Source organism: Haliaeetus albicilla, chromosome 3 (genome assembly GCF_947461875.1).
Source record: "Haliaeetus albicilla chromosome 3, bHalAlb1.1, whole genome shotgun sequence".
Lineage (NCBI taxonomy): Eukaryota > Metazoa > Chordata > Aves > Accipitriformes > Accipitridae > Haliaeetus > Haliaeetus albicilla.
Window position 1 is genome coordinate 1,099,676 of NC_091485.1, and position 16,807 is coordinate 1,116,482.

At 45.0% G+C, this 16,807-nt stretch overlaps 1 protein-coding gene across 3 annotated transcripts in view; it reads right to left on the reverse strand.

Annotated features, from left to right (window-relative positions):
• Positions 1 to 16,807, reverse strand: part of GRB10 (growth factor receptor bound protein 10) — a 148,020-nt gene that overhangs the window by 16,617 nt on the left and 114,596 nt on the right. For all 3 annotated transcript variants that reach the window (XR_011323900.1, XM_069778679.1, XM_069778678.1), the window contains exons 6-8: positions 10,063 to 10,219; positions 4,079 to 4,194; positions 1,179 to 1,253 (exon numbers count right to left, since the gene is read on the reverse strand). Coding sequence is in view for 2 of the 3 variants with exons in the window: in XM_069778679.1 (XP_069634780.1) it covers positions 1,179 to 1,253; positions 4,079 to 4,194; positions 10,063 to 10,219 (348 nt within the window). In the remaining variant the exon portion in view is untranslated. The remainder of the gene's footprint in view (positions 1 to 1,178; positions 1,254 to 4,078; positions 4,195 to 10,062; positions 10,220 to 16,807) is intronic.

A 16,807-nucleotide genomic window follows, 5' to 3' on the forward strand; every position in this document is an offset into this window, starting at 1 on the left:
CAGAAGGCAGTGGAAACTTGTTGTGTTTAACCAGAGAGTCAGTGCATATTTGCAAACATGCAAAATGACAGAAGTCAAGCTAAAATCAGTTATCTGTACGTATACTTTCTTCATATATTTGTGCCTTCTGCATTTTAGTTTGCCTGTAACTTGTGCTACCATCTTCCAGGCATCACGGTCTTATATTCTTAATATAGGACTCTTTATTAACAAACTCTGTTTTTAATTTGGCCTCATGAGTTGAATGTCCCCCATTTGAGAAAACAACTAAAGTGAAAAAGATTTAGACTCCAGGGATTTAGATCAGAGTGCTTAAATTGAGAGGTTTAAGTGAACGAGTTACTGGTCACAGAGGTAGCCCACCCTTCAGCACCATCCTTGGAGGCCAACCAACCGTGCCACCACCACAGTTCCTTCATGAGCAAGCAAGAAACTACAGCAACATCAAAACTTTGGTATAAACTCAGTGCATGTGCCACGGCCATGCAGATTGCCCAGCTCTACCAACACATATGCATAAGGTATACACCCCTGTAATTTAACTTGGGGAGCTTTAAATGGGATTACTCTGCAACTACTATGTACAATTTTCTGTAACTACTTGCACTTTTACTTCTTAGGGAATTATTATTTTTCTCTATAAAAGAGCAGCTAGTTGGCTGAACCATGGGGAAGTTGGTCCTTATTGTTAATTCTCGCCAGGGACAAACATGGGACATAAAAAGCAAAAGCAATACCTCTCACCATCTCAAGACCGTCTTCTAATATACATGCACATTTTTACAGTTTCTCCTATGCTATGATCTGGAGTATAGAAGAGTACTTCTGTTTTGCCTTTTATGAGGAATATTTGTTTTTCTAGAAATATATCTGCTGAGATGGTTTTAGGAACAACACTAGGTGGCCGAACCAGATACCCATAGAGTAAGTTGAATATTCGTGGAACAAATATGTGTGAACGTAACTGTGAATACTTTGTGTTTGTAACTTACACCTCAATGCCACTGGGTAAGAAGATCTTTGTCAGATATTTTGAACTTTAGTACTATATGCTAACTTACTACACTGATCTTTCTCTGACCAGCTATTTCCAGACCTTTGAACTCTCCCTTCCTTCCTCTCAACCTCTCCCCTCCAGCTTCAAAACTTTCTTTGTCCATATGGATAACTTACAGTACCTGCAAAAGTTGTGACTGTGGGATACTGCCATTTGTTTGCTGGCACCAGGCAACCATTTGCTCTGGAAAGAAATTCTAGACACAGAAAGAGAAAACAATTGGAAGTCACATTATATTTGAACACTTTTACACAGAACAAGTGGAATTTTCTTCCAGTCATTAATTTTTTGAAACTATCACTCTTGAATCAGTTTGGAGATCCCCTGACACAGAAAGTAATACTAGGGCTTTCAAGTGTAGCTCTTCCCTTCCTTCTGCTCACCAAACGCCCATGCAGACAGAATGTGGATTTTTAAAATATCTGATAGGCAGCATTTCATAAGTGCATTTTCCCATCGCTTCCCCTTCTTTTGAGGGCTCTCGGGGATCTCTAACAGCCTCTACTTTCTAGGAAAGGACAGGATGAATGGTCCTGCGGTTGGGTACGCAGTGACTCCTTGCTTATTGCATATTCTGTCACCAAAGTTCTGGGCTTCCCTCTCCGTCCAGAAAGGCTGTTCAGCAAACAAACCCTCTGTAACTCCACTTGCCGTGCGGACGATGCAGAGCAGGAGGAATAACAAGTTTTCTCTACCCTCACAGGGGTAAATTGGATGCAAATGCATTAGAAGAAGTCTCAGGCGGGGGTGCTGCAGGATCTCCAGTACATACACCTTTACCTTTGATAGCACTCTCTTTCTATCCAAAATACAGTGCTTCAGTGCTGTATCTGCTTGACCCTAAACCTGCTCAGTCCCTCAGAAGGCTCCAAATGAAGTGCCATTCACAGACCTTAACTAGTGAGAAAGAGCTCACGTGTGACTGTTGATGCTTCGTTTGGTTGTTCAACAGACAGGTTATGCTCAGGGCTTGAAACCCTTCAATCTGTCAAGAGAAAAGCCCTTTGCAAAATCTACCCCTACACGTTTATACTTCAGGGTAACATAACAGAGCCCAGTGTTTTTTTCTTGTAAGGATAGGTCAGCACACATTCCATGAAATGAAATAATAAAAACTGAAGGAGGACACACGTGCAATAATTAGCTCTGTGTCGTATGCCCTGCTTCACGTGCTAGATTTGAACAATCTCAAAGCAGACATCTCCCTCCTTTCCCCCATCCCACAAACACAGAAGCAAATACTGTTAAACACGCAAACAGGTGCTTCTACAGAGCTTTTCGATTTCAGGCATCTGGTACAAGATCTCACTCGTACTGAATCTTTGCATGACAAAGGTCAGACAGTTTTCTCACTGGTAAATCTATGACTTGACTTCAGATTTATTCCTCCAGTTCCCCTTTTCATTTGCCATGTTTTAAAATGCCTGTATAATTCGGTTCACTGAATTTACTATACACAGCAATTACATTAAGTCATTCTTCAAGTTTTTAAACATTATATGAAGCATGAAGACATGCAGAAATGCCTGAAATAAAACAATGACTGATTATAACAAGACGAATCACAACAAAAACATTTCCAGTTTAGAACATTCGTCGGTCTTCAGGCAATATAAATTTCAGTATTTGGGGCATAAAGAGAAGGGCTGAAGAGGAATCACCCTTCTGCCAGGTAAGTTGCACAATGAATTATGAAAGCTGACATTTACCAGCCTCTCTTGAGTAGAAACAGTGCCATATGGCAACAGCTAATGGAACGGATAGGGAGCCTTCGCATTCTTGCACCACCAAAGGAATGATTTATTCTCTGATTGCAGGAGCCTGGGACTGAATGCCAAGCATTCTGGGTTTTACTCCCATGCTCTGTTATTAATTAAAGTATACCACATGAATCCAATGTGCTAGCTCCTATGATACCAAAATTTCTGTACAACACTCAGATGTTCATAGGTTATCAGATGGGAAGATCAACAGAAGTGAAAAATTACAAACACTCCATGTACAGAAATGTTTCACACAGTAAGTCGAGGCACAGCCTCCGAAACAAGAACTAGCAGATGACGAATGTACGTGCAAGCACACGTGTGAGGATGCAGCAACTGTGCATTAACGCCTATGAGGAAAGGAATGAATGTATCATCCACGGTAAATTCAGCAACGAGCTTTCCGTGTGACCTCATGTTTCTTTTTTCTTCTGCCACCACAAATGCCCGACTGACCCAAAATCTGTTCTCACCTAAACCACCTCTGGATTATCCTCCTTCAGCTATCTAGATAGGTCACACCAGCTGACATCGGTTCGTGTCAACAGCCTGTTCCAACTTAGCTGTTTAGGTAAAATGTGAAAAATCATCCCCAAATAAGCAGTTACACCGCAAACAGTTTAAAACTACAACATTCAGAGGATCTTACAAATCCAGCAATAAGTACAGCTATGACATACAATACTTTTCAAGCATGGCTATACATGAGGCCATAGAGAGGGTGAGTTACTGTGATCAGTAAAGAAGGCAGAGCACACTAGTAAAGCACAGCCATAGGTGAGACACTGTTCAAGATATGTAACAATAAACTGGAAATTCCTTGTATGTAGTTAAGGGCTTTAGGGGTTACCCAAAGGGTTTTTTTTAAATTATTACTGTCAGAAATTAAAAGGTTTGGATACTGCATGCCATGCAATCAATTTGCTTCAAATCAAGCAACTTTGAAGATAATGAGTAAATTGCACTTCTTATTGTTTTTCTTAAACCAACAAATATTTCCCTGTCTTGGTCACTCTCCAACATAACAATAGCCATTTTGAAACAAGTATATTTGGTAACTTGAAAACACTTGGGGTTTCTAGGCTGGGAGGACAGTACAAGGAATTTAAACATTGGTTAAAATTTCTTTGGAAAGAATTCTGTTGGTTGGTTGCTTTGTTTTTTTTAAATAGATGTTTAAAGACATAACAGCGCCCAGCAATGTTATTGCAATCCATCCCTCTCTCTGTGGTGTAAACAACTAAGTAATGAGACTCACCATGGGATTTTTGAAAAATTCATATTTTGCGTAATTCTTCCTGAACAAAAATTTACTTTCACTTCCCATTGTGGACTCGACTTGAACTATGAGCTCATGATCTTCCAAGCACCTCTCTGTGGAAAAAGAACATGATGTCATCACACAGCCAACCAGCAGAAGCAGCGAGACCAACTCCCAAAGAACAGTAGTAAAACAACCCAGTGTAATTCCATTACCTTTTAAGAAGTTAACAAAACATATTACAGCTTTCAAACTATACTGCCACGAGGCATTTAAAGGAACTAGGGTGTAAGCATTCCAAAATTGAATGTTACATGGCAGCATTCTTCAAAGATTTCCTGCATCAGGGTTTCATAAGCTCAGACTTTTCAGAAAGAAAAGAATGTAAGATTTTTTGTGTGCAGTAGCTTAAATAATACACACAAACCTCTTCTTTTGGTGCTGGCTGTACGCTGTGGAACTGGCAAGGTGGACAGATTTAAGGGGAAAAAAGCTGCAGCAAGGCCACCGTTAGGTCTTGAACTATCACAGAAATACACTGTCCTATTTGATCACACTCTATGAAACCAGTTCATTTCAAGGTGAACTTCAGGCCTTTATTGTAGATGCTGGACAATGGGGTTTATTATGAAAGAGGTCACAGGATCTACTTTACAGGAATACTGACAGAGACAAATGTTTTGTACACATGACAGGGCAATTTTCTGCTCTAGATTTGGTTACAAGGTAACTCCCTACAACCACCACTTCTCTGGTCAAAAGAATGGCACATCAAAGCATGAACAGATAGCTTAACAAATCCAATTCACTGAAAGCAGGAACTCGAAAGAAGGCAACTGGGCTACGTGTGCACTACTTCAGGAACTCATATCTCAGCAAATCTTCCACAGTTTCTGAGAAAATATTCAGGTATTTTTCAAAAGTCTTAATAGTTAGTATTTTCATCCCTTATGTAATAGGGGAAAAAAAAATGAGGTCAAACAAAAAAATAACTTTCGCAAAGCTCTATCCAAAACGCAGTGTGACTTGCTGGCCAAAGAAGTTCGGAGACTCTCTTCCCCACTTCATGTTCCTGCATCCTCACATTCCCACGGTTAAAAATATCAGGCTGCCACCCAAGTTCTTTTGGGGTGTTTTCAGGACAGAAAGCAAGCAGTCACTGCCATCTCAAAAAGTAGCAAGCTCTTGAACGTCACTGGCATTATTCAACTTAGCAGATTAATGTAATTTTTTTGATTGAAAATTTAACCTATCTCTGAGTGATCCCATTGTCTTTTTCACCTGCGTTTAGATTGTCAGTCATCACCAGCTCACTGATGACTTCAGCATTTACTGTGCATTTGCAACGTCCAGCCTCGCTACAGATTGTGTTTCAAGGGGTTAACATTGAAGATTTTCCATACTGGGCTGCTCTCAAATAAAGAGCTGCCTCTTAGTGCATCAGCCCTAACACCACTTTTAAGGGTGTTAGTTCTTCGACTAATGCACATGACAATACTGCTGTTGGTAGCAGTTAATTAAGGACATTTTGCACCACCTGAGCATTCATCACGTGGACCTCCACATCATCTAGGGGCTTCACAGATGAAGTTTCAGGTATTGCTCCTGGTCTATTGCTGCTGCCAGGGTTTTAGGCAACTGGTTATGTCAAACCTCCTCCACACTGTGATGAGGATGGTGGGCCTGTGAGGGTGGAGGGCCTTTCTGCTTTTTAAATTATGCTTCCTCTGAAAAAACATTTAACTGTGTTGGTATGAATCTTCATCACCGTATGAACCCCGAAAGCCCACGTCCTGCTACTGCCTGCTTCTGTCATCGCACAAAGTTGTGGTCTTCGCTGTCCTAATGCAGTAAAGATTGCTCGCCTAAGGGCAGGGACAAACCACATCCTGTTCATTCTGTCCTGCCTGAGGAAATGCAGTTATGGGTGAACATTTATCAATTTGTTTTGTATTTTGACCGTTAGTTTGTGTAAATATACCCAGTGACTGTTTCTGAGATGCTTTAGGCAACTGACCTAGATCTCTCTCTTTACTAAATCAAGACCCTTTTGAGACTGTGTGGTGATACTCCCGCTGATTTAATGTTTATGCTTTCATTTTACTGGTGAAAACCATCCTGAAGAAAAGGTGCAGCATTTCATAGCACGTGCATGTACAAAGAAAGCTAGTCCTGGTCAGTTTGGTACTACTTCATAGAAGTTGTCCACTTGGAAAGTCCTTGGTAATTTGCACTTGGTTAGTACAAGTGGGATGAACTGCCACTTGACACACCAGCAACTCAACCTCAGCCCTGCTTTGAGCTTCCTGCTACAGAACTAGAAGCACAGATGTCAGCCTATTAAGTTCAATAGGTCAGTCTGTCTTCAAGTGGCATTGCTGCTGAAGTGACCAGAAATGTCTCCTTTTAGTTTATCTGATAGGCTCAACTCAGCCTCCTCTACACACTTAGAAGAACAAGACAGACTTCCCCCCCGCCCAATTGCCCTGTATTATTATCTGAACTTCTACAGAACTGTAGAAGTGATACAAGATGGGAAAAGGAGCTGGATTCCATCATGAACAACTCACAGGCATGGCCCCAAGTTCCCAATTGGAGAATCACTACAAATGACGGGTGGACCAAAGTGTGAAATAGCCCACACCGCTTTCGTATTTTAGCAAGCACTGTGTCTAACTGTTCCATTTTTAATTCGTTCAGATTAAGGCAAATCAAACTCAATGTACATATAAACAAGAAAAGCTATGCATAAAACTATGCAGCAATTTTTTCTTCTAACCCCATATATATCTCAGAGCCCTACTACTTTTCTTTCCTGTTTCAACTATATTAAGTAAGATGTACAGTCAATTCTGCAGCTGGAAAAATGAGGTTTGTAGGTAGGGATTCTTTCACTGTCCAGACACATCCTATCATGACAGTCTGTTTTCATCATCATCATTATTATTATTATTATTATTATTTCTGTTAATGTCCAATACAGATATCTCAGTCCCCATCCTAAATTGGTGATAGTTAAGCATGGAGTAGCACATAGGGAGAATACCACATTTTATGAGCAGGTTAGGTGTATTTCTAGTTGCAAATGAAATAATGGGACCAAGCCAAGTGTCACAGGCTGCTTAAATCTTGACCACAAAGTGTTTTAGATACTAGTGGTACAGTGCGGCAGGAACCACTTCCACACGTCAAATCTAAGCAAGTCTGATGGTAAATTGTCACGCCATTGCCTCCAGCGAGAACATAAGTACTTTGTGTGGTCCAATAGCCGTTTGAAGTTACTTGCAAGCACACTTGTTATTTGGAATACACTTGACTATGTGTGCAAAGCAAGCAGTCAGGTGTAGGTTCCTTAAAAACTGGGACCTAGAAGATGACCACAATGACAAATATGCAGCTGGCTTCAAAAATTTGCTCCTGTCCTCAGTCTGCCCAACAGTAAAAAGATGAACTGGTTCTGCAAGCTCAGCTCTTTTGGAAAGTTGTATCAGCCAAGACCAAGGGGGGAAAAAAAAAAACCATAGTGAACTTAATGAAGGAACTCACCTCTTTTGGCGGGCTTCAAGATTACCACCTACAGCATTAAGTCAGCAAGCATGTCTTGAGTAAGAAATAATGTCTTATGGAAACACAGAATTCTCACTGCTCTTAAACTGTATTTCTTTCCCTACACTGCTAAGTATCTGTTCACCGTGGTTTCATATTTATACTAGCAATCTTTATTTCTAGAGGGAAAAATATGGAACGTCAGACACCTGATGATAGCTTCACCTAAGGTGTAGACAGATTACTACCTTGATCTGACAGTCTCTGAAATACAGGGAAGCATTTAAGCTACTGAGAAGCTAGAAATAAGCAGCCGTGTAACAAAAATTTCAAACTGCAACCAAAACTGGGTGGACACGTGAAAGCTGGTATTTAAAGTTTATTGAATATGTCACAGTGCATACTTTGGCCGCCAAATGCAAGAAAGTGGACGCTGCTGTGGTCTCCCGTTAAATGAACTCTTCTGTTCCCTTTCCTGTCCACATCCTTTCAAATACGTGAAATCTGTACCGCTACAGCTTTTTTGACGCTTCGGATGCTTTTTTCTTTGTCTGTTCGCTTTACGCCCTCAAAGGCTGCATTACTTCTGGCGCAGCTCGACTGCGTGGCCTACGGAGGACAGCCCCGCAGCAGCCCCTGCGCAAAAAAGTCTGGTGGCTGCTGAAGCCCCAACCTGCACACCCCGCTTCCCTGGGACAGCCGGGGCCCCGCTTTGTGCTCCAGTGTAAAACAGAGGTCCGAGGCAGGCAGGTCCCCATGTATATAAATGCAGCCCGATAAGTATCTTGCTCTTTTCCCATCATTGTTAATTACCAAGTTATTTGTGTGTAAACAGAAGCTTTTGATTTCCTAATCAGCCTCCTGCCCGATTCATTCAGAGATGTCACACACCAGAGTTTGACAGCACAATTAGTCACCATGGAAGCTATTGTGATGTCACAAACACTGAATTGTGGCATCATTGAATGAATCTGGCAGGAGAAGGATGTTGGTTACAAAGGAGAAGGCTTCTGTTTACACAATACCTTGGTAATCAGCAATGATGGGAAAGAGAATATAGAAAAAGAGAGCCTGGTAGTTTAATGAGCGTTGATAAAACTGAAAATTTGTAAAGGTTGTTAGAAGCGCGCATGTGGCGTATTAAGCTATGGAGATAAAGATTCTGTAATTTATACCTTAATTCCTCACCTCGTCCTATGTCCTCAGAACTGAAAGTATATCACAGGCATATACAAACGAGTGTTTCATGTTAATTTTTTCACATACTTCTGTATTGGGAGAGACAACCAATAAAACCATTAAATAATCAGGATATCCTATGGTTTTGTTTTTTTTGGGTTTTTTTTTTTTTTTTTTCTGTGCTACTCTGTAGAGCAGTGAATTTATCTGCATTTAACAGTATCGGTTTAGGGCAGTACATCTCCAGCAAACTGTTTCCTTTTTTTTTTTTATTTGTAAGGGTTCTGAATTACATTTTTAGACATTAAAAAAACCCTCTGTTAGCTGCGTTAGGAGAGCGTTCACAATTCCAGTGCTGGCGATCACAGCTTCTAATTTATCTTCCTCTATTTTCTAGAAAAAAATTCCCCGTGAAGTGTATCGACTAATACTCCAAATGCTACACTTTCTAAAGCGTTATTGTACGCTATGCAGAATTATAGATAGCGTATCTGAGCAATAGGCAGTTGCAAGCTGCACAGCAGAACCCTGCAACTAATCAGTGCCACAAAATAACAGGAGGAGCAAGACTGAATAACATGAGATCCTTTCAGGTACTGTAATTAAACCAATTCACGGTGTTATTTAATTCCCCACAGTTCTTCCTCTGGCTGCCTTCTTGAAACTGTAACCATGACACCTTAATTTCAATCAGGTGGAAGAGCTGCTGCCTGGAGAGCAGATGCCACCGCTGGTCCAGAAATTGCCCATGGATTTGCGGGTGGTGCCACCATTTTTTCCCTGCCTGAAGTCAAGTTTAGCCGCCCCCCTCCCCCCCCCTCAGCATGCCTAGCTTTCATAAGCATTACTGTAGGTATGCAAAGCTGAGTCTGCTCGCCCAGGTCTCCCAGCTGGTGATGAGCTGAGCTGTTTCACAGGACCGGTACTCTAAGGATCAAGCTTAATTTGCCTAAGCTGTTTATTTGCAATAGCTTCAGACACAGCAAGGTAGCAACAGAATGCCAGCGTGGAGATTAGACAATTATTTTTCTTTTTTATAACAGAAAACCAGAGGATGGGAAATGAGAGGAGGACTTAAAATGGCTTAAACGCTTAACACATCAAATTGCAATGCACAAAGAGCACGTATGTGACTTCAGCTAATTGTACAAATAAAAACAGTGGAAAGAAAACGTTCCGGCTGGAAGCACATTAATACGAATTACACATATTTTATGTTCCCAGGTAACCATGCCACCCCTTTGACCGTTCCCTACCTAATCCTAGGTGAGGGTGATGCTCCACTAGAGTCCAGCTGTTATCATCCACACAATGACTTTTGTAAACGAGCAGCTGACAGAGGTCCCTGGCTGTCATGTCTGCTAGAATCTCGACCACTTTGCTTGTTCCATCTTCACTAAAGACTTTTACATCCTGCAACATAAAGGGTACACTTACAGATCAACAGCTCTGAACATCGGCAAACCACACAGCTACCGTAGAAAAGCATCCTCTCGGCGTGATGGTTCCGAGCACCTTGGCAGCCAGGACAAATGACATGGATGATTCACTTTATAACACTTTCTCTCGAGGCCCCCTTGCCCTATTTCCCACCCCCCCCCCCAACACCTCCCTGCACTAAGCAAAGATTCAGCAGGGTTAATATGACCACACACACAGAGAAAGTGAGAGAGCAGGCTCCCTACGAAACCGCGTCAGGTAAGCGAATGTGAAGCAGTATCGAGAGAGCGCTTCGGCAACGGTGGGCGAGAGAAACGACACCCGGTCAAACACACAATTTCCTTGGCGGTCCCGTCGGAGGCCTCCGAACATTTACAGAGGAGCAGGCCAAGACCCCGAAGACTGAAAATGGCTCTCGTGCTCCCCACTAACTTTTGATGGCTTCGCTCGGGGAAGTCCCGCTTGCAGTTCGCTGGCGGATCGATTAGCTAGCACCGTCCGGACACTTCTCTCCCTGTCCCGACTTCTCTTTCGATTGGGGCTCGAGGGCAGTTTGCGACCGAACGTGCCTACGCTGCCCACCCCGAGTATTAATGGAGGTGAGGGAGCAAGTCAGGAACCCGCTCCCCACCTCCAGCACTATACAGATGCTCTCCCCTCTGCATTGTTCTGCTCAGGCGAGAGACGCTTGCTTGCCACAACGTTATTCCTCCGGGCTAACGCGCGGGTCCGAGATTTCCATCAACTCCCCGCCGCAAGCGCCCCGCGTCGCATCCTGGCGAGAGGAGGCGAACCGACCGACGAACAAAAAACCCCGGAGGGCAGCCGGGCAGGGCGAAAAACCTTACCTCGGCGGCACGTAAGAGGCAGCAGTCGGAGGAACAAGATGGCATTGTACGCGGGGATCGCCTCTCGGGAGCGGGCTGGGGCTCTGCCTCCGCCGAGCCTCGGCGGCAGCCGGCCGGCGGCCGGGCGCCCGGGGTGCCGGCGGTCGGCGGTGCCGTACCTGTCACGGAGCCCCGGCGACGGGGACTGCTTCTGGGGAGGGAAACAACTCTGCCGGAGCTCCACTCAAAGGGTTACACGCAATCTTTGCGGTAGTGAATCAAACCACACCGTGTAGACCAATCCTAGCCCTCCCTCCGACTGATGTAATCGTTTCCCACACACTATCAGACTTCCAAATTACCCCCGCCCCCCCCAAAGGGAAAAAGAAAAAAAAAAAAGAAATTACAAAGGAAATTTGTCGTCGCGGCCACCCGCGGGCGCCGGAGCCCCCTCCGGCAGCCGCGCGGTTGGGCGGCGGGGGGAGCCCGAACCGCCGCCGGCCGCGACACGCGTCCCCCCCGGGCGCCGGCGCCGAGCCCGCCCGGCCCGGCAGCGGCTGCTGCCGCCCGCCCGCAACTCCGGCGCTTCAACTTCTCCTCCCGACGGGACGGGGACGGCAGGGGGGCCGCCCCGGGCGAGGGGCGGCGGGGAGCGCCGAGACACCGGCGCCCGGCTTCGCCCCCCCCCCCCCCCCGCCGGCCCGGCTCCGTCCAGACCGGAGCGCAGCGAGGGAGGAGTTAAAGCCCCCTCCAGCCCAAGTGAGTCGAAGCCGCGCGTTCGGGAAACGGCTCCGTCCGGCAGCAGGGGTGAGCCAGCTCTTCCCCCAGTCGGGAGGAGCGGGGACCCCGGCCCGGGGGGGCCGGTGCGCACGCCGGTCGAGGGGGCGGCTGCGCTCCCGCTCCTGCCGACGCTCAGCCGAGCCTGTTTTCTGTAACGAGCACCCATTTCAGAGCGGAGCGGAGTTCGCTCCCACCCCCGGCAGCCCCCCGGGGGACGGGGCCGCCCGGGGTCCCCGGCCCAACCCCCCCCGGGCTGCAGCGGGGGAGCAGGGCTCTCGCCTTCCCTCCCTGGGCGTGCGAGGAAAGCCAGTATTCCGCAGGACGGAAAGTTGCTGCTGTATTTGCTTTCAGCGGGGAATGGGGAGGGACTAACACCCGCTTGAATCTCGGTTTTTTGTTTTGGGGTTTTTTTAACTGCTCTCCATCGCAATAGACTGGAAAGGAGCGTCACAACCGAAAAGGTGGCGGTGACAGAACTCCTTCCTACTTTGGGCTCACTCTATGTGCGCCGAACTCCACTTTCCGTATCGAAACTGAACTCTTTCGGATGGATTTCCTGCCTCAGGAACCAACCTGGTGACATCACCCATTCATTCATCAGCCTGGGAGAGGCACAGCTCCGTGCTCTCTGCCTCAGCCTTCGCATGGGAGCCTGTACCAGGCACACGCCAGGCGAATCGCCGCTTTTGCAACATCTGGAGCACAAAACCCCCTCTTTTCCTTCCCTGCGGCTTTGCTGGGAAGGAGGCAGCGGGGCTGGGCAGGTCGCACCTGATCCTTGCGGCCGCCAAGTCCCAGAAGAGAGGGAACACTGTTTGCCAAGGGTCCCTCTCAAGCCCTTGCAGGTGGAAAACAGAGAGCCCCAAGACAACCGCCACGCTCTTCCCTGCTCCCAAGCACGGGAAGACTTGAGGGAGTACGGCCGCTGGAAGAAGGCTGCAGCAGTCTTCGACGCTCGCTCAGGCCCTGCTCCCTCGGTACGAAGTGACGGGGTCACGGGGACGCGTCCCACCTTCCCCCTCCTTGCCCAGAGTTTGAGCCGGTGCCCTGAAGTACCACAGCACCTCACAGCACGTACGGGATGCACAACGCCACGTTCCCCGCACCCCCGTTATTCCCACACCCCCGTGACTATGGGAGCTACGCTAGAAGCGTGGGTACGTTCATTCGCAGGGCCGGTCAGCGGTGGGGGGGGGGTTAAGGATCCCTTTAAAGCCCAGGGACTGGAGTGCAGTGGGTGGACGGCGTGAACGCAGAAATGCTCAAGTTAACTTCACCAACTATTAATAGTGCCGTGTTTGCTATCAAGGACAGCGCAAGGCCGCGTGTCACCACTGACATCACGGATATAAAAGACTGCATCGGGGGGGATGTAATGGCCTGAGCTGAACCCTGCCCCAGCGACAGGAGAGAGACCGAAGTGAGACGAAACCCCGTGCCTCTGCAGAGGCAAGAGTGCAATGGTCCCCAAGAGGCTTACGCGAAAGGTAACGGGATTTTGTGCCCCCACGCAGGGCGGGGAATGACACGTAGCCACGAATACGGAACCGGCTCGACGACAAAGCTTCAGCTCAAGCTTTCTGATGGTTGCCGTGACAAAAGAGGCAGACTGCAATATTCCTTTATCACAGAGGGGACTTAATTTAAAGTCAACTGGTCAAATCCAACCCTCTCACATTCCCTATCTCTCTTCCCGCCCCCCTCCCCGCCCTGTCTTTTATTCAAGAAAGCATCTCCTACTTTAAGATGTTAAGGGCTCCCTATTCAAACTTCTTCCACCAGAAACACTGTTTCACTTGCAAAACTGATTTGGGGCTTATTATCTACAAGGGAAAATGAAGAACTCGTTCTGAACGAAATGCTCCAATAATGATAACACCTAGCCTGAAGATGGGTTCAGAAAGTTAGCCTGACATTTTGCCCTGCATCCCCCCAAGAAATGCAGTGAAATGCAACAGCAGACTGCCTGCAACAGTGATTTACAAAAGGCCCTAATTACGTCAGCAGCACAAGGCACCTTCTATTCAAAATTAAGGTTAAGAATGCTAAGCCAACCAGAGCACTATATTGGCTGAACATTCAGTGCTTTACAGTGCAAAGGAGCAGATAACAGACTGCACCATTGTTCTGGGAAGAATTCTTCCCCCAAGCTTTTTTTTTTTTCCTTTTTTTGAAAGACAGAAAGACTTAAAAATTAAAAATTTAAAAGAACATTAATATTCATCACTTCAGTGGTTTCATATAATGGGTTGTGTATCTTGAGTACCCTCATGGCTGTTTCATCTTCCAGCCTTAGTTCCTCAACCTCACTGCAGTATTTTGTGTGCATCACGTAATGCAAACATTATTAGGAATGAGCACAAAAAAACCCCAACCCAGTTGTGTCACAGTCACATTACTTCCTTCTCCACTTTCTATTTGTGCTTTTTTATTTTCCTTTTTCTGCAAAAGAAAACCTACGACTGTATATAATTATCATAAAAATTCACGCTTTTAAATGACGTTATGCTGAAAATCTTCAGCATCAAACAGATCCAAATTTACATTCTACAGACGGAAATGCATCATGGTGTAATTTGTATCAGTGCAAACCAACCTTTGTTATCCTGGATTATGATTCCAAACTAAGTATAAGGAGAGAGTACCCATTTTGAGAAGGCCCTCTGACTGAAATCTAATAGATAAAAGGTTTCAGTACACTAGTTCTTCAAGAGATTCACTTTATAAGGGACGAAGATCAGAGACATCACAGAAAGCCATTAAAATACACTGAAGAGTCATTACCAAGAGCTGCACAGACTGAAAATCAGTCTAGCAAGTTTTGACTTTCATCCCCCCATTTCACTCATCAAGATTGTTCAGACATGAGAACTGTACCATCAGTGAGGTAAACAGAAAGAAAATTGAATTGAAATGCATGTACCTTGTGCAAGCAGAAGGAGCAATTTATTGCAGAGGGCACCTATGTACCACGCAGGTAACTTGCTGTTTTCACTGGAACCCTGTTTTGATGAGAGCATTTTTCTGAAAGCTTTCTATACTCAAAGCTCATGGGCTCACAAGAGCAGAGTCAGAGTCACTGGAGGAACGGGGATGCTTTCAGCTAGGATCAGTCAACCCAAAGCTGCTGAAGACTCAAGCTCTGCATGCAGGTTACCCTGGAACTGCTATTTGCCTAGTTGAAAAGGTAACCAAAAAAGGAAGGCTTTGCTTCCTAAAGTTGCAAACCTTTGATAAAGAAAAGCCTCTAAGCACGCTCTGTGCACACCTGACAGGCAAGCAACTCGGTCAACCACATCTACACACTGGAGCACCAGCCAGTCCCCCCTTACTTGCCCAGCAGCATTATAAGACACAGGAATTTCAAGTGCTGCAATGAAATAAATATATAGGTCAACCCTATGGCTCTTTTTGCCTCCTCTGTTGCACAGCTCATGCAGGAAAAAAGCCCTTCAAACAGCAGCAGTAACAGCAATACATTGCAGATAGGATCACTTATATACAAGGCATCAGACAGTACTTTCTCATAAAAGAAAACCAACTCTCAGTTATTTGATCATTGCTTTTTTCCCTACGTATAAACATAAACCCCTAGGAAATGCTGAGGTTAAGGTTCTCATAGCAACATTAACTCTCTCCTCTGGCATATACTATATTTAGGTACACATTTGAAAGCCTATGAACAACAAAGGAGAATAATTGTTATAAGATCAAGATCTTAGTCTTTGACTTTCATATCCAAAACAGCAATCTTAAAAAAAAAAAAAAAAAAAAAAAAAAGACTTAAGTTGGCCATGTTGGAAAACCCTGATTTTGTCCCTCTTTGCTGGGCTATTGAATTTTAAACCCATTTCCTAGAGTCAGAGGAATAACTTGAAGGGGAATCACAGTATCATCATATGTTCAGTGGTCATCAAACACCAATGCTAAAGTCATGAACCCTGTGGGGGTCGTACCAGCGAGACAGGTTTTGGGAATCACAGCGGCGTGGGCAGAGAAGGGCAGGGCAGGATTAGCGCTGGGTTCAAGTCAGCATCTATATTTGGAGGGTTAGCACTTCCGAACCAGTCATGTATGAACGCACAGGCCCACGTTCACCCCAGGTAATTTTAGAGAGTTAAATTCCTTCTTAAGCTAAGGGAGAGAGATGGGGTAACTTAAGATGTAAAGCGCATGACAAAGGTATTTGTGTGTCTCTGCTAGCTGCAGAGGGAATCTAGGCTCCTGACTCTGGACTTCAGCTGGATGCCGTAAGCTATATTGGCTGAATTCAGGCCGCGGTGACTAATCAAGCAAACATGTCTCTCTGCACTATTGGCATAATTACACACTGCAATTGTTGACATTTGAGCTTAAAAAAATAAGCAAAGTGTGTGATGTTGCATATACACAAACCACACTTAAAGGAACATATACAGCGAGCACATTTGGGGTACTATTAAAGTTCAAAACCTGAATATTGTAAAGACAAGCCAAAGCTTTTCCTCCTCTCATTCAAAACTACGTGTGAAAATGGCTATTTGTTACGGAGACACCGGATGAAGTCTATACTCATCAACTGTTTCTGTTTTCTCAAAACTTAAAGTACTAATGCCCTCTGTACAGGCTTAGGCTTGCAGAGCAACTGCATCAAAGCTTCTTAAAAAATCTCAGCTGTTTACTTAAAACGGTGTGAACTGTGCAATGCACTTTTAAGAAAAGACTGTACAGAGCACATTTTCAAGACATACCCACTGCCTGCATGAACAAAAGATTTATTCCAACGTGTGCTCACATACTTAGAATCTGAAGGTTTGGAAACTGTAAGTTGCTACCCTATAATTTCCATATTTTACAAATAAATAGCAGAATGCAGTTTTTAAGTGGTACACGCCTATATACAGACAACGCACTGTTTTTGTGACAGTATCCCCAAAAGCCGTTTCACTCTTTCCCACTTTGGTTTAATGCTCAC